The 18,784-nt window shown below is 38.9% G+C and overlaps 1 protein-coding gene across 2 annotated transcripts in view; it reads left to right on the forward strand.

The window, feature by feature from the left end:
• LOC126252902 (protein FAM117B-like) overlaps window positions 1-17,394 on the forward strand; it is a 77,798-nt gene extending 60,404 nt beyond the window's left edge. For both annotated transcript variants that reach the window (XM_049953877.1, XM_049953878.1), the window contains exon 9: window positions 12,189-17,394. In XM_049953877.1, coding sequence (XP_049809834.1) covers window positions 12,189-12,483 — 295 coding nt within the window. In that variant the 3' untranslated portion in view covers window positions 12,484-17,394. The remainder of the gene's footprint in view (window positions 1-12,188) is intronic.
• The last annotated feature ends 1,390 nt before the right edge of the window (window positions 17,395-18,784 follow it).

Below are 18,784 nucleotides of genomic sequence, written 5' to 3' on the forward strand. Positions count from 1 at the left end.
CAACAAGGGAAATGTCCAGGCATCTCGCAGTGAACCAAAGTAATGTTCGGACATGGAGGAGATACAGAGAGACAGGAACTGTCGATGACATGCCTCGCTCAGGCCGCCCAAGGGCTACTACTGCAGTGGGTGACTGCTACATGTAGATTATGGCTCGGAGGAACCCTGACAGCATCACCACCATTTAGAATAATGCTCTTCGTGCAGCCACAGGACATCGTGTTAAGACTCAAACTGTGCGCAGTAGGCTGCATGATACGCAACTACACTCTCGACGTCCATGGCGAGGTCTATCTTTGCAACTATGACACCATTCAGTGCGGTAAAGATGGGCCCAACAACATGCCGAATGGACAGCTCAGGATTGGCATAACGTTCTCTTCACCGATGAGTGTCACATACGCCTTCAACCAGACAATCGTCGGAGGTGTGTTTGGAGGCAACCCGATCAGCCTGAACTCCTTACACTGTCAGCGAATGCGACAAGGTGGAGGTTCCCTGCTGTTTTGGGGTGGCATTATGTGGAGCCGTTGTACACCGCTGGTGGTCGTGGAAGGCGCCGTATCGGCTGTGTGATACGTGAATTCCATCCTACGACCGATAGTGCAATCATATTGGCGAGGCATTAGTCTTCGTGGATGACAGTTCACGCCCTCATCGTGCACATCTTGTGAGGCCAGCATGTTCTCCAGACATGAACCCTATCGAACATGCCTGAGATAGATTGAAAAGGGCTGTTTATGGATGACGTGACCCACCAACTACTCTGAGGTATCTACGCCGAATCGTCATTGAGGAGAGGGACAATCGGGACCAATAGTGCCTTGACGAACTTTTGGATAGTATGCCAGGACGAATACAAGCATGAGGGGACGTGCTACTGGGTATTAGAGGTACCAGTGTATACAGCAATCTGGACCACCACCTCTGAAGGTCTCGCATTAGGGTGGTACAACATGCAATGTGTGGTTTTTATAAGCAGTAAAAAAGGCGGAAATGATGTTTAGGCGGAAATGATGTTTACGTTTATTTCTGTTCCAATTTTCTGTACAGGTTCCGGAACTCTCTGAACGGAAGTGATGCAAAACTTTTTTTGATGTGTGTATTTCAACAATATTGCACAATTCATTTGCCAGTATAATGTGGCCAAAAATGTCATCTGTTAGATAGGTGTCTTCTCGTATTTGTTAAAGGTTTTCCACAAATTCTGGTGCTCACTTGATTACTTTGTGTTCTGTCATATGAACGATTTTTTAAACAGGCATTCATTTCATCTGCTAATGTCAGTTTAAAAACGCAGGCAGAGTTTGACAAAAATTGCCTGACCGTATGTGGCGTATCTCCCATTAAACATGTGTTCTCTCTTAAGTCAAGGATTGTTCTATTCAGTGCTTTCAAAGACTTTCTGTGGGCCATTGTGCTTTCATCCCATATGATAGCCTTGCACTGTTTCAATATTTGTCTGCGTGCTGATCATTTTGTTATGACACATACCAGAAGTTCATGGTCGGTTACATTTAAAGGTAATTTAACAGCATAATGTGCTGTTCATCCACCATTCACAAGTATAGCTGCTATCCATAAACAAAATATGAGTGAAAAGATTTTTGCCGTCCTAACTCACCCACTTCTGCTTACTGCAACCAAACACCCTTATTAAAAGCAGGAGACCAAGGACCATCTACAACTGCAGCTGCAAGTCGGTGGCAGTGGGTGGTCATGAAGAGAAGTGTGTCTTCACTACACTCATTCTTTTTTAAAGTTACCTAACTGATCTAAATTATCAAGGAACATATCATTCTCTGTGCCCTGACCTGCAGAGTGCCAGTTTTATTGCTCCTGAAGACAACATTCTCCTGAGTCATTCCCACTTGGAGATCCAAATGGGGAATTACGAGGGCAGTTCAATAAGTAATGCAACACATTATTTTTCTCGGCCAATTTTGGTTGAAAAAACCGGAAATTTCTTGTGGAATATTTTCAAACATTCCCGCTTCGTCTCGTATAGTTTCATTGACTTCCGACAGGTGGCAGCCCTGTACGGAGCTGTTAAAATGGCGTCTGTAACGGATGTGCGTTGCAAACAACGGGCAGTGATCGAGTTTCTTTTGGCGGAAAACCAGGGCATCTCAGATATTCATAGGCGCTTGCAGAATGTCTACGGTGATCTGGCAGTGGACAAAAGCACGCTGAGTCGTTGGGCAAAGCGTGTGTCATCATCGCCGCAAGGTCAAGCAAGACTGATCTCCCGCGTGCGGGCCGGCCGTGCACAGCTGACTCCTGCAATGGCGGAGCGTGCGAACACACTCGTTCGAGATGATTGATGGATCACCATCAAACAACTCAGTGCTCAACTTGACATCTCTGTTGGTAGTGCTGTCACAATTGTTCACCAGTTGGGATATTCAAAGGTTTGTTCCCGCTGGGTCCCTCGTTGTCTAACCAAACACCATAAAGAGCAAAGGAGAACCATCTGTGCGGAATTACTTGCTCGTCATGTGGCTGAGGGTGACAATTTCTTGTCAAAGATTGTTACAGGCGATGAAACATGGGTTCATCACTTCGAACCTGAAACAAAACGGCAATCAGTGGAGTGGCGCCACACCCACTCCCCTGCCAAGAAAAAGTTTAAAGCCATACCCTCAGCCGGTAAAGTCATGGTTACAGTCTTCTGGGATGCTGAAGGGGTTATTCTGTTTGATGTCCTTCCCCATGGTCAAACGATCAACTCTGAAGTGTATTGTGCTACTCTTCAGAAATTGAAGAAACGACTTCAGTGTGTTCGTAGGCACAAAAATCAGAACGAACTTCTCCTTCTTCATGACAACGCAAGACCTCGCACAAGTCTTTGCAGCCGAGAGGAGCTCACAAAACTTCAGTGGACTGTTCTTCCTCATGCACCCTACAGCCCCGATCTCGCACCGTCGGATTTCCATATGTTTGGCCCAATGAAGGACGCAATCCGTGGGACGCACTACGCAGATGATGAAGAACTTATTGATGCAGTACGACGTTGGCTCCGACATCGACCAGTGGAATGGTACGGTGCAGGCATACAGGCCCTCATTTCAAGGTGGCGTAAGGCCGTAGCATTGAATGGAGATTACGTTGAAAAATAGTGTTGTGTAGCTAAAAGATTGGGGAATAACCTGGTGTATTTCAATGCTGAATAAAACAACTCATGTTTCAGAAAAAAAAAAAATGTGTTGCATTACTTATTGAACTTCCCTCGTATGTTAATTCCTGAATATTTTGTCCGGTCATGCAATACAGTTCAGAAATGTGTATGTAGTTTCGCCTTGCTAACAGGTGCTCACATTACCAACGTAGCGAAGCCATATTAGTTAATGTTAAAAGTGCAGATTAGTCAGTAATCCAGACTTTTGCCCCAGTGGCGACTGGAAAGGCTGACACTTCTCTTTGGACCGTATGTTAATCTAATATTTATGTAGTTACATATATGGTATGCCTCTGTATTGTCAATTCACACAAGTCGCCCCCAATAACCTGATATTTTTTGATCATCACTTGCATTCCCCTTGCATGGCTGTTCAATGCTGTCATTAGAAAAAGAACAATATTAAACATACCAACAAGCATAAAAATGCTAACTGAATAGGGAAATGTTGTGGCACCTCTGAAATAACTGCTCTGCTTCTGTTACAGTTGTACTCAAATGATAAAGCAAAAATATTAAAGGATGTTTTAGATTCACCTTCTGCCAGAAATTATATTTCCTCCAGTTATACTGTATTATGGAGTGACTTTCTGAGGCAGTGCACCAGAGGTCCATAAAGTACTGTCATAAGAACATCGCAGGAAGTTGGCAACTGAACATATTACAAATGTCTCTTTAAAAACCTTTGAATCCTTAGTCTCCTAATTCATGCTCACGTGATGACACATTATCTCCTCAATGGCATTCATCATTAACAACAGAAATGTTTCTGATAAACAATAATAAATGTTATCAAATTCCATGATGTTATTACATTGTATGTTATTATTTGTTTAGTGTCTTTACTTTTTTTGTATAGAATTTGGAGAAAAGTTGCTTATCCTTGTGCTAAGATCTTGAACAAATTGCACCTTGACATAAGACGAAAGGCTGGCAATCTTAAAAACTTTGAAAATAATTTTGGAAGCACACCACATTGGTCACGTGTATAAATTAAGACATTTGCACTGTTTGACTATCAGTCACTTCCTGCACTGTATAGAGCAGTGTGTGAAATTGTTCTAAGTGCCTTATCCACAAATTAGATTGACCAGTTAATCAGCGAACAGACTGATGAGGGGTAACATCATAGGTCCCGTGGTTACACACAGGCCTGAACTTTGAGATACTAGATGTGGAGCCAAGGAATCATTGATCATAAGGATGTTATGGCATCATTAATTATGGATGCTTGTAGAAATGTCAAGAAAAGTGGGAAGATGTTTTTCTTAGTAAGTGTGACAAGAAACATTTGAATACTCTAGAAGCCAAGTCATTCATCTCTGAGTACAAAAATGTTGAGAATAAGTAGATGAAGCTCAGGAGTATTGTATAATATTTCTGCGATAGGTATGTGCCGAGCAAAGTAGTGAGACTGGGAAAGGCCACCGTGGCTCAACAGTCATTAGAAAGCTTTGTCAGCAAACAAAAACTGGTTGAAGCCAAAGTTATTGTAAGGAGAGGCTTGCATGGACCAGTCCATGAATTCTAAAATAAAATTCTGTTTACTAGTCAAATGGAAAATATCCAGCTGCTTCAGTCTTTTGTTATAGCAGTAAGCAGAGCTAAGCCATCTGTACAGACACTCATTCGATCCTAATGACCTTGAAACATGGGTTATGGAGAGAAAATGGAAATACTACATTCTTTCCCGAACTTGTTTTTCTGTAGCAGAATCATGTTGGGAGACTCTTACCGAAAAGTGCTCTCTCGAAATTTCAGTAATAAATCTCTCCATGATGCACAGTGCCTCTCTTGTAATGTCTGCCAGTGAAGTTAGTTGAGCATGTCCATAACACACTCGTGCCGGCTAAATGATCCCATGGCGAAATGTGCCGCTCTTTGTTGGATCTTGTCTCTCTCGTTTATCCATGTCAGAAGATACATGAGGCTGTTTGCAGGTGATTCTTTCATTCATATTGAGCAGTTGTAATGCCAAAAAATTTGAGTGCAGTGCACAAAAAACCGCATGGGATTAATGCTTAGTGTAGGCATTGGCAGTTGACCCTCAACAAAAAAACTTTTTGTCTTATGCAGTTTTAAGAAACTTCAGAATAATTGAAACAGCTGATTTTGGTGTTCTATAATGTTGCTTATAAATAAATGTAACATACTGTGCACAAAGAAACTGAAAGGCGATTATTATATGATCACACAATTGCAGAGTACTGATAGCAGCGATGTCCATTAAATATCTGGAATATGTGTATAGAGTGATTTAATGAGGAATGTCAGCATAAAACCACACATGCCAGATGGAGAAGAAACTTCAGGAAGTATAGTCCATGTAGATAGAAAGTAGGTTACAGAAATCTCATTTGGCCGATATTGCTCACCAATCTGAGACTCTTACCAGGGATGATTAGTAGAGGAAATATAAAAGATCCAAAGAAGTCGGCATATTATGTCAAAAGTTTATTTAATAAGCACAAAATTGTCACGGAGATGCTCACCCAGCTCTAGTGGCAGATGTTAAGAGAGGTGTTTTGCAGCACTGTGTGGTGCACTGTTGAAATTCAGAGTGCGTACATTCCTAAGAGGAAGAGGCAACTGATCTAATGCTTCTTCATACCTATATCTTACAGAAAGACCATGGAGGAAGAATTAAAGGGATTGTAACTCTCACAGAAATTAACAAACAGTTTCTCTTCGTGTGCCATTTGTGACTGGGCCGAGAAAAGAAGTGACAGTGAATCACAAAGTACCTCCCACCACAGAGTGAACGGTAGCCTATGGAGTATGAGTGGAGTAGGTGTATACAGCTACTGAGGACAGTCATTAAAGACGAGGAACTTGCGAAAGAGTGAAATTTGGAATGGAAGGGTGGTGATATGCAGTAATGGAAATTCTAGTGAGTGGTCCAAAATATGTGTAACAATGCATCAATGATCTGCTATTTTCATTGTATGCTGTTGTTGTATCCATTTCACAGACAATTTAGCATGTGTTACAGCATGAACTCAAGTATGTTGGGTAATACCAGTAATAATTGATTCTTGGTGTCTTGTTAAGACAGATGCTCCCTGAAAACTGTTGTGAAGATACGTTTTGTCAAGTGCAATCGATTCTATTAAATGCTTTAGCTAGCTGTGTAGTAGGACAGTCTTGCAAGCCAAGGGTTTGCAGCCTTCACAAGGTCTTTTATTTTATTTTATTTATTTATTTATTTATTTATTTTTGACAGTTATTGCAACAAGAGTTGGAAAGAACAGGTGGACAATCGGTTTAGCTTCTTGTCAACGTAGCAGTTTCCTTATTGCAACAAGAGTTGGAAAGAACAGGTGGACAATCGGTTTAGCTTCTTGTCAACGTAGCAGTTTCCTTATTGCAACAAGAGTTGGAAAGAACAGGTGGACAATCGGTTTAGCTTCTTGTCAACGTAGCAGTTTGCTACTTACGTTTGTATGACGTTTGTCTGAAAAGTTCTTGACCTTGCCCAGAGATCCCATCACTACTCATGTTATTTTTTCCCCCCTTATGTTGGCACACATGGTAGTAGACACCAAAGCTGAAATCGTTATAGGTACGGGAAGCTGGCTGAAGCCAAAGATAAATTCCGCCGAAATTTTTACAAAGGCACAGACGGTGTTCAGAAAGGATAGATTGCATGCGACCGGTGGTGGCGTGTTTGTCGCTGTTAGTAGTAGTTTATCCTGTAGTGAAATAGAAGTGGATAGCTCCTGTGAATTATTATGGGTGGAGGTTATACTCAACAACCGAGCTAGGTTAATAATTGGCTCCTTTTACCGACCTCCTGACTCAGCGGCATTAGTGGCAGGACAACTGAGAGAAAATCTGGAATACATTTCACATAAATTTCCTCAGCATGTTATAGTCTTAGGTGGAGATTTCAATTTACCAGATATAGACTGGGACACTCAAATGTTTAGGACGGGTGGTAGGGACAGAGCATCGAGTGACATTATACTGAGTGCACTATCCGAAAACTACCTCGAGCAATTAAATAGAGAACCGACTCGTGGAGATAACATCTTGGACCTACTGATAACAAACAGACCCGAACTTTTCGACTCTGTAAGCACAGAACAGGATATCAGTGATCATAAGGCCGTTGCAGCATCCCTGAATATGGAAGTAAATAGGAATATAAAAAAGGGAGGAAGGTTTATCTGTTTAGCAAGAGTAATAGGAGGCAGATTTCAGACTACCTAACAGGTCAAAACGAAAATTTATGTTCAGACACTGAAAATGCTGAGTGTTTATGGAAAAAGTTCAAGGCAATCGGAAAATGCGTTTTAGACAGGTACGTGCCGAGTAAAACTGTGAGGGGCGGGAAAAACCCACCGTGGTTCAACAACAAAGTTAGGAAACTACTGCGAAAGCCAAAGCCTCTCAGACAAACAGAAGCTAAACAATGTCAAAGTTAGCATAATGAGGGCTATGCGTGAAGCATTCAGTGAATTCGAAAGTAAAATTCTATGTACCGACTTGACAGAAAATCCTAGGAAGTTCTGGTCTTACGTTAAATCAGAAAGTGGATCGAAACAGCATATCCAGACACTGTGGGATGATGATGGCATTGAAACAGAGGATGACACGCATAAAGCTGAAATACTAAACACCCTTTTCCAAAGCTGTTTCACAGAGGAAGAGCACACTGCAGTTCCTTCTCTAAATCCTCGCACGAACGAAAAAATGGCTGACATCGAAATAAGTGTCCAAGGAATAGAAAAGCAACTGAAATCACTCAACAGAGGAAAGTCCACTGGACCTGATGGGATACCAATTGGGTTCGACACAGAGTACGCGAAAGAACTTGCCCCCTTCTAACAGCCTTGTATCGCAAGTATCAAGAGGAACAGAAGGTTCCAAATTATTGGAAAAGAGCACAGGTAGTTCCAGTTTTCAAGAAGGGTCGTCGAGCAGATGCGAAAAACTATAGCCCTATATCTCTGACATCGATCTGTTGTAGAATTTTAGAACGTGATTTTTGCTCGCGTATCATGTGATTTCTGGAAACCCAGAATTTACTCTGAAGGAATCAACATGGATTCCAGAAACAGCGATCGTGTGAGACCCAACTCGCTTTATTTGTTCATGAGACCCAGAAAATATTAGATACAGGCTCCCAGGTAGATGTCAATTTCCTTGACTTCCAGAAGGCATTCGATACAGTTCTGCAATGTCGCCTGATAAACAAAGTAAGAACCTATGGAATATCAGACCAGCTGTGTGGCTGGATTGAAGAGTTTTTACCAAACAGAACACAGCATGTTGTTATCAATGGAGAGACGTCTACAGATGTTAAAGTAACCTCTAGCGTGCCACAGGGGAGTGTTAAGGGACCATTGCTTTTCACAATATATATAAATGACCTAGTAGATAGTGTCAGAAGTTACATGCAGCTTTTTGCGGATGATGCTGTAGTATACAGAAAAGTTGCAACATTAGAAAATTGCAGCGAAATGCAGGAAGATCTGCAGTGGATAGGCAATTGGTGCAGGGAGTGGCCACTGACCCTTAACATAGATAAATGTAATGTATTGCGAATACATAGAAAGAAGGATCCTTTATTGTATGATTATATGATAGCGGAACAAACACTGGTAGCAGTTGCTTCTGTAAAATATCTGGAAGTATGCGTACAGAACAATTTGAAGTGGAATGATCATATAAAATTTATTGTTGGTAAGGCAGGTGCCAGGTTGAGTTCATTGGGAGAGTGCGTAGAAAATGTAGTCCATCAACAAAGGAGGTGGCTTACAAGACACTCATTCAACCTATATTTGAGTATTACTCATCAGTGTGGGATCCGTACCAGGTCGGGTTGATAGGAGATAGAGAAGATCCAAAGAAGAGCGGCGCGTTTCGTCACAGGGTTATTTGGTAAGCGTGATCGCGTTGCGGAGATATTTAGCAAACTCAAGTGGCAGACTCTGCAAGAGAGGCGCTCTGCATCGCGGTGTAGCTTGCTGTCCAGGTTTCGAGAGGGTGCGTTTCAGGATGAGGTATCGAATATATTGCTTCCCCCTACTCATATCTCCCGAGGAGATCACGAATGAAAAATTAGAGAGATTCGAGCGCGCAAGGAGGCTTTCCGGCAGTAATTCTTTGCCCAAACCATACGCGACTGGAACAGGAAAGGGAGGTAATGACAGTGGCACGTAAAGTGCCCTTCGTCACAAACTGTTGGGTGGCTCGCGGAGTATAAATGTAGATGTAAAATTGCAAGTAATTCTAGGTAATACTTATTTAAAGCAGTTGTTATGTGTGCAGTGATTAAATTCTTTGTAAAAGAGCTTTAATACAAACCAAAATTCATTTGTGGCTTGTAAAAAGTGTATGGCGGCTCTTCACCTTCAATTTCTACCATGAAGAAATGGGCAGTTTAAATGTGGCCATGAAATCATCCAAGCTGATCCATCCAGAGAATGTCTAAAAAGGGTAAGCACACTGGAAATCATTCACAAAGTGTATGATGAGATTTGGAAAAGACAGGGGTATAAAGATAGGTGAAATTGCTAATGCTGTGGAGATATCAAAGGGTCGTGTTGGACACATTTTGCAGCAGGAACTGAACATGAGAAAGCTTTGCACAAGATGGGTGCTCTGTGTGCTCGCTCTGGCTCACACACTCATTTGCATGACACTTTCGAGAAAGTGTTTGGTGCGTTTTAAGAAAAGTAGAAGTGGCTATCTGTGCTGGTATGTGACAGTGGATGAAATGTGGATCCACCACTACACACCTGAATCCATACAGCAGTGTACACAATGGATAGAAGCCTGTTCTTCAGCTCCAAAGAAGGGTGTCATTGCTTGCAGTGCAGTACTGTCAACCACTGGGTGTGGGGTGGAGGTGGGGGTTTATCCAAAGGAAATTTAAGGGTTATTGCCAGTTTGGGGAGCCACATCCCTGTACAGTAAATAGCCCAGCACAATCAAATTTTCAAACAAGAATCAACAATGCTTTGCAATAGACTTTGACTGTGCATATTGACTGAGGTGTAGCCAGCTTTTAATTATTTACTTTCAGCAACAGCGTGAATTAACCAGTGCTCTGCTATCACCTATGACTTTCCGTGACTCTCTCAAACACTTATTCCTCAAAAATCCAAAATTAACGTGCACAAGACCTGTTGGGTACATATTTTAATTCACCCTGCCTAAACATTGGCAATGAAGAAAAAGGATAAATGCAGAAAACAGGCTTCTGAAATAAGTTATTGAGTAGTTGACACCTGCTACAAGAAATTTTTCATCTACCTAAAGAGGGAACAACTCCCCCATCCCCCAAAGACTTTCCAAGTTGGGGTGGCCTGAGTACCTTGGCGATTCACATATCCATAATGTAGATTCAACCACAGTGGGAAGATATTCATGAAGAGGCGAGACAAACATGTTGGTCCGTAAGGGGCTGCAGGCTATTTAGTAGCTGCAGCGACAACGATCTGGATGATTGACTGAGCTGGCCTTGTAACATTAGTGAAACGGGACTTGCTGTGCTGGCACTGTGAATGACTGAAAGCAAGGAGAAACTATATACATTATTTTTCTTGATGGCCTGCAGCTCCTCTGTATAGTTAAATGATATCTTTGTTGGTAAAATATTCCAGAGGTAAAATAGTACCTATTTGGATCTTTGAATGTTGACAACTAAGGAGGACATCGCCATGAGGAAAAATGAAACCGGTATTGTGTGGATTGGAGAGTGGAGTTTTAGCTCCCATAATTGGCTAAGAAGGTTAGAGAATATAAAAATGGAAATGAAAAGGGTGAAGTCAGGTATGAGACAGGTGAAAACGCCTCAGACTTCAGGATGACCAAAAGTGGAGATAATATAAAATACAAACTGGCTACCGCACAAAAAGCACTTCTAAGAAACAGGAATTTAACATCCATTTTTACAGAGTCATTTCTGAAGGTATTTGTCTGGAGTGTAGCCTCGCACAGAAGTGAAACATTGAAGATAAGTGGACAAGAAGATAATATAAGCTATTACTATTCATTTGGTATTTGAGATAAGTGATAGGGGATAAAAATTGCAGAGGAAGACTGAGGGATGAATACAGTTATCAGTTTCGAATTGATTAAGTTGCAATAGTTATTCAGAGATGAAGAGGCTTGCACAGGGGAGAGCAGGATGAAGAGCTACATGAAACCATTCTTCGCACTAAAGACCACACCAACACAACTACTGCTCTAAGAGGAGCATTTAAAAGGAAATAATAGAGATATAAAAGCTGTAGAAGTGTGGACATATGAAGTTGCAAGTGGGAGGATAGCAATGGCAATGTTAAATTTGGGATGTCTGGGCTAAAGATTGAGAAGACAGGAGTGACATGTGATTGACAAGAGTACAAGAAAGTATAGATGAGAGGGAAGAGAACTAGAATGTGATAAAGGAGTAGGAGAAAAATAGGAAGATGACAGAGAGGCTGGTTTCCACTGGACCCACCGCAAGGCTGGAGCTTGTTGGCGATGGTGATATTAAACTAATTGCCTTAGCTCCAAAAATATGGCGTACTTGATTTCATACAGAATTGGAGAGGTTTTCCCCAGATAAAAAGCCATCTAAATATTGTAGTCAGTTAACTATCATGATGCCAGTATCCATATTTATACAGTGAAATTAAACTTCAGAATTGCCACTTTATAATGCATTTACCAGGAGGATTTTATCTTCTGCATGGTAGTTTAAAAGATGAGCATGTACTAAATTGTTTTCACTTGTTTAAACATAGCAACTTTCTCGTGAAACATGAATCATTTCTTATTTTCAAAATCTTTAACTGTTTAAACTGTCGCTCTGTCTGTTTGTGTCTGTATCTGTTCCATTTGATACTTCTGCTCCAAAAAAACAATAAAATTTTTATGGGCTCTTATTCATTTAAGAATATAAGGTGGATAAAAAAGTAACACAGATAAATTTGTTTTGTTAAAAGTGCTCAGCATTTGTGAAATATAAATGTGTTTATTAGTGACGTTAAAACAAAAACTACTTTGTTCACAGGCCAATGATAGACTTAACCAAAATGGATTACTGCCCCCTGAAGCCCTGTGTTACTTTCGAGCTGAAACCAAGTCTGGGCTCAGCTTTCTACCCACCACAGCAGCAACGTGCTGATAATGCGAATGGAGATAACAGTCCAGCTGTAGCACCAACTACTGAAGATATGAGTGAGGCTGACAGTTCAGCTGCTGGGCCCAGTGACATCACTGATGCTGCTCCAGTGCCTGCAGCATGCTCGTCAGACGATACAGCACCAGAATCGGCGTCTGCACCTGTTGCAACGGACACTGTCTAGGCAGATGACATTTGAGCATTTGGAGCGGTCCTCTGCCCGCTCGACACTTTTCCCAAGCATATCTCCCAAGAGTAACCCTTCAGCATGCAAGCATAATTATCAAATTGTTAGATGACGGTCCAAGATGGATCTCGCTTTCTGTTAGAAAACCAGTTTTTTAAACCAGGAAATGTGAAAATTGTCTTAGAGCACTTGATGTACATGATACAGACTTTGGAAGGAGTGTACAAATCCACTTCTATTATTAACTGGCATTCCAGTTCATTGGTCAAATTATGGCGTGTGCAGACAGTTTCTTCACGCAATTTAAGTTTGGAGAATTTATTTTTTATATTGCTTTGTGCTAGTGTGTTTGTTCATCTTCAGCTGTTACGGTTCATCAAATATCCTTTTAGCTGGTATTGCTGCTGCAGTTTTGGTTTGTGCCCTTCGATTTCCATGTTGTTACATTCCTACAGACGACTTTTGCTTTTGTGAATGGTATTGCAGCAGCATGTTAAAGGATGAGTGCCTTATGAATGAAGTTGTTTGCATTTAACTGCAAAGCTTGTGCTTCATTTATGTGTATAAAATGTGTGTGTGTGTACATAATGACAGACTGGAACTGGAACTTCAGTTGGTAATATGAAGCTGGACATTTCAAGGGATTACTCATTTTGTGTGATGGCAGTGAGCTTACTGTTGGCTTAAGTTTTTTTGATGATGTGTGAGAATTTTTTCTGGGAGTGAATAATAATGATTTGACATGAAAACATGTTTTGTGTAATTTAGCTCTTGATTCATTGGTATTGCAGCAGGACTGACTGACTGTTTTACACACACACACACACACACACACACACACACACACACACACACGGAGAGAGAGAGAGAGAGAGAGAGAGAGAGAGTGGAATCTTGAGACTGAAGAGTAGTAAAGGTTAATCATTAGTTGAAAATTGATGCAGTTGTTTCTTGTTACTGGTGAATGTACAGCTTAAAAATAAGTGGCATTTTCCAACATGTCATACATAAAGTAAGATGTAAATATGTTCATTACCAACATTGTTTAATGTTACTAATGCTTTAATGAGCAGTACCCCTTTCAAAATTTGATGTTTTCAGTCTTGCAGGTTACCAAATTACTGATAAGAGAACTTTGTGTTAAGTTTGTAATAAAACAGTGTGTGTCCTTTCATTACAGACCATCCTTTTATAGCAGATTGCAAATTAAATAGACATTGAAGTGCAGACAACTAATCCATTTTTTAATCTGTTGGTTACGTGTTTCCAAATGCTTCATTATTATATTTTCAATTTCCATAAACAAGCAGTGTGTGCCTCATTGCACCATTCCTTCATACTAGCATCCTGCGGACTAGTTGGTTTAAAATATTTATTGCTATTTACAAGTTTACCCAAGAACTCCTGCTATGATGGGGTGTTTAGTCTCTATCTGATACTGCCTTCCTGGTTCATTTTCATGTTCTTCATGTAGTATGTAATTCTTACTTTTCCAAACATGTAAATGTCATTAATTTATCATCCAGTATTACTGAAATACAGCTTCTACTTTAGTTTCTAATAGTTAACATTCATTCCCAGTATTGGTGCCACCAGCCTTTATAATTCTGTACACATCTGCTCAACCAAAATTAGAAACCCTTTTACTGAAGATTTTTGTTTAATCTGAAAATTTGCCATGACTGTACTTTTGGGGCTAAATATTTTAAAAAGAAATAATTGCTAATTCTTAAAAAGTGAAAAAGTGTATTATTGAAGAGTTTTTGTGTAACCTGTTATTGAAAGTGTCCATTGATAATTAGTTTTTGGGGTAGTGTGATAAAAGTAACATGGTTTCACAAAACACTTCTTCAGTGTACATATTTTTAAATATCTGCCTTGTGAAGATGTTTGTTTGCCAACAAATTTTCAAGGATTTAGTACCATATAAATGTCATTTCACAGCATAGCAAACATGTACAGATCACTTAATATCAGGTGAGTTTGGAACATAATGCTATGAAGGGACTGATCCTCAGGTCACAGGTTTCCACTGGCTCTTTATATGATAAAGGAAGGTCCATACTCATATGTTTAGTAAAAGGTTTTCTACAATTTCACCAAAAAAGTCACTGAGGTGACTGTAGTGAATAAAGATGAACTATTAAGGGAGTAAGAATATTTTATTCAATTGAATTCATTCATTCTTTCATTCATTCATTCTTTCAGTTGTAGCAAACAGTGTGAACCATTAAGCTACCAGAAGCTAATTGCCATGATCTCTGCTCTGGAGGAGTTTCCATTTTTGAATCAAAATATATATACAATGAAAACTGACTAATTTTAGAATGCATTCCCTAAACTAAAATGAATGTTGAAAACAACTAAAACTTCAGAAGCCTCCATTTTATATTGATTTCTGAAATAGAATAAAAATAAGCCACAGAAATTTTTTTGGTTCCATGGTTCATCTTCAGTATCATGCCTTTGTTGCTATGATATGCTTTTGTGTCTGAACATGTTTGTGATAGGTGATATACAGAAGCTGATACAGAATTTTTCCATTTATGAACTTGCCAGAGATTTATTGGGAACTGAAAACATGTACAATGCTATTGTAAGGATTTCATTATTATAAAACAATTTATTTCATTCTTCAGATTGGGTACTACAATTTATTACATGACTGTCGAGAAAGACTTACATTCTGTCCAGAAACTGAACACAGAAGAAAGCAGATGAAGTGACATCTTGATTGATGTGACATATTTTGATAGCTCATTTGGAAAAGAACTTCATGCAAATGATAGAGATTCATTGATCAGTATGTCCAGTGCATACACACACACACACTTTAGAACTATGACAAGTGTGTGATTTGGCTTAAAAATGTCACATATTATAAAAATAGGTAGGATTTCTTCACTGTAATAAGTGACAACTTGCCAGTGTGAAAACACTCAAGTTAGGAATAGCAAGATTAGCTGAATCGAAATTAAGTCACTCACTTTCATAGGAAAGTACAAAATCAGTTGTTCATTAATCACTGTCTAATTTGTCATACAGTTATCATATATTACATCCATTGGTTTGATTTATGTTTGTATTAAAAGGGTGCTTTGCTTCTTGCCTGTAAGCACACTGTGCTAGCTAAAAACTTCACACTACTTGCACATATTGTCCTAGATGTCAGACGATATAATAAACAGACAAGCATTTGGCCTTCCATGAATTACTGTTCGAATGATTGTCGCCGATTCTGAATTAGTCGTATAAATAATTGCTGATATTGGTATCACTTAACTAAGATGGATAAGTTTCAAAAAAATTAATGAAAGAAAAAATTTTCACGCACCAGTGACAATTTCTGCAATAATTTGATCTTGTGGAAGTAGCTCATTTGATTATTTATATTACTTTTGAGGGAACACAGCAAAAACTTTTTTTCCGAGTCTAGCTGTTTGTTTGCAGAAAGAAATAATTTGCATACAATTTTGTGATAGTGACAGTATTTTTACCTTCAGTTTCTCAAAAATAAATTGTCATCTTGCCGTTCTGTATTTAGTCATTTTGTTGGAAATAGTGTTGGTCAAGTGTTTATAATTGTTCTGCACCCTTAGCATATTACTGGCTTCAGATCACTCTTAATAGTTTATCACATGTAACAAAGAGGACTGTTCATTGCAAAAAAGTTTTGTTATTACTTAGTTGACTGTGTACAGGTTGAGAACATAAACTACATGAGAGCTGTTATTGATTACTGAGATCTGTCAGTAAAAGTCCCCATTTCAGTTCTTCAAACAATAAGGCAGGAAGCTTACAGCTCCATTCAGATCTTATGTTGTTCAATACCTCTAATTCAGAGCTCTTAATCTTTCAAACTGAGTTTTAGAAAAAGTCAGCATGGTACATCATCTTCATATATCTTTGTTATGGTGTTTCACTTGATTTTCACTATTACTACTTGGTTCCTTGTTTCATACCACTACTATTCATCAAGCAAGAAGAAATGCTCTTTATTCGCTCCTTGTTTCACCCCTAGTCAGATAACTTCATAAAGACCTAGAGTTTATATTGTGGCAATTAAGGTATTAAACATTCCACTGACCATGTCCCAGTGTTGTAAAACATATTTTAAGATAATGAAGAGCACAGATACTTTCAGCAATGACTTAAAATTTGTCTTCAACACAATTATGATTTTTAAGAGGAGGAAACATTTAATCTTTGTCAAAATTACAGTAGATGTGGAACACCTTCAGCAAGGTTTAGGTTTCAGAATTGACTCGTGTAGTTTCTGTAATAGGCTAACCTGCATGCCTGAAAACATATATAAAAAGACTGGAAAGTTGAATTTTCAATATGAGGAAAGCTGCAGTGAAAGTGGATTAAGTTTCCACTGTTTGGTACAATTTCAGGCCACCCAGAAAGCACCTGTCAGTAGTCTAGAAGATTTATGTTGAAACACACAACTTCTGTTTTACTTTTATGTATTTAAATTGCACAAATGCATTGTGAAATGTACATAGGGGTTTGTGTGTGTGTGTGTGTGTGTGTGTGTGTGTGTGTGTGTGTGTGTGACGGAATGAATGAATGAATGAATTTGTACACATTCCTTTATGTTGTGTTTTGTCTCTTTTGTTGATGTATTGATAGCCTTAAATTTTGTTTTAAACTTCCTCATGATTAGCTTTTCCTTAGACCAGCCATGTGAATAGCCGTGGTATTGTTAAAACTTAAATTCTGCAACACATATAGAAATTACGATAAAAGCTATCACATTCCAGCCTACTGTTTTTGTCGTCTCTCAGAATATTTTATCTCTAACTTTGGACAGAACATAATAATAATTACTGTAACTTAATTTCATACCAAAGAAAACATGTAATGCTTTAATTTTCATCAAATAAATATTTTCACCTATTTTTATTTCTTTGGAAATTATTTTATGTACCTGCTTGTTGAAAATTTAGGGCAAAATCATTTGTCTCACTGAAATATAAGTATTTTGTTCCTAAGACGCATTATATTTCTGTATCCATCAGCCGTGAATTTTTTTGTATTATTGTTAATGTCCCTTTTATTTTGAAAAAGTATGCTAAACAATGTCAAAAAATTGCTCTAAAATCTTATTCTTTGTATGCAGTTGTGGCCATTGATATGCTAGTAATATTGTTCATAAATTTGGTAACAATTTAAATCTGTTCAGTGACAGAGCTTCTAAAAACTGTTAAAAAATTGGAAGTTATTGTTTTATATTAATGGAGTTGCTTTTTACAGACCACTTCTTCATAGGTTATTGTGAAAGTTACTTATATTGTTACTTATTGGGCTTTATATTGACATTTTAGTTTACTTTTCATTGTGTGACTGGTAACTACCTAATATTATGACAGTTTGTAAGAAACAATGAAGAGTTGTTTACTACTCATGGTCTCAAAAATTCTACTGAAAACAATCAAACTCAGTATGCTGATAACGTACAGGTAAATCTCATTATATGTGATAGTTACGTTCCACTGAATTGTCACACATACTGGAGTTGTCTAAATAGTGTCATTTTATATGAGGTTATGTTCTCGGTTACTCACATATTAAGTTTAAAAATAGTGTTTTTAGTGTATTTACCAAAAATAGGCATTATCATCTTTCTGAAACACATTTTAATGCAAAATTTATACACTTTAAAATTTAATATTGCAACACATAATATACGTAAATCATTATTCTGTGTCCAGTGGACTCCCGGCCTGCTCTTGGCACAACCCTTTAGTGCCTTAAGATTTTAAGCAGAGTAGATCAGAAGAGATTTTAATTTGAAATTCCATGGTGCGTTTCCTCCAAAAATAAGGGTGCATCGGTCCTTGGCAGCCTTAAATCCAGATACTGTTTTTTGTTCAATAGAAATGAATATGGGGCTAGGCATTAGTTTCCAAAATAAGCCTGTTTCATCAAGGTTGAAAACCTACCTCACAGAGTAACTTCTTTCTGACACAATTTCTTTAAAACACTCTTTAAATTCCTCAGCTCCTACATCTGCCCTTGGTGCCTCTTCTCTCATTTTAATGTTACAAAAGTCAAAATGACGTTTGAAGCAATTGACCCAACCTTAGGTGGCCAAGAAAGGTGCTGGATCATCTGCTTTATTTGTTAAATCCACTTACAAGCTCTTGGCTTTAGTTCGAATAGCAGCTGCATCTGCTGCTGGTTGCCATGCTGAATCCCTTCTTTCTATCATCTCCAAGTGAGATGTGGTCACTGTAGTCATACAACTCAGTTGAACAGTGAGTTTGAATTGACTTTGCGTATCACTAATAGT

Source organism: Schistocerca nitens, chromosome 4 (assembly GCF_023898315.1).
Source record: "Schistocerca nitens isolate TAMUIC-IGC-003100 chromosome 4, iqSchNite1.1, whole genome shotgun sequence".
NCBI classification, from domain to species: domain Eukaryota; kingdom Metazoa; phylum Arthropoda; class Insecta; order Orthoptera; family Acrididae; genus Schistocerca; species Schistocerca nitens.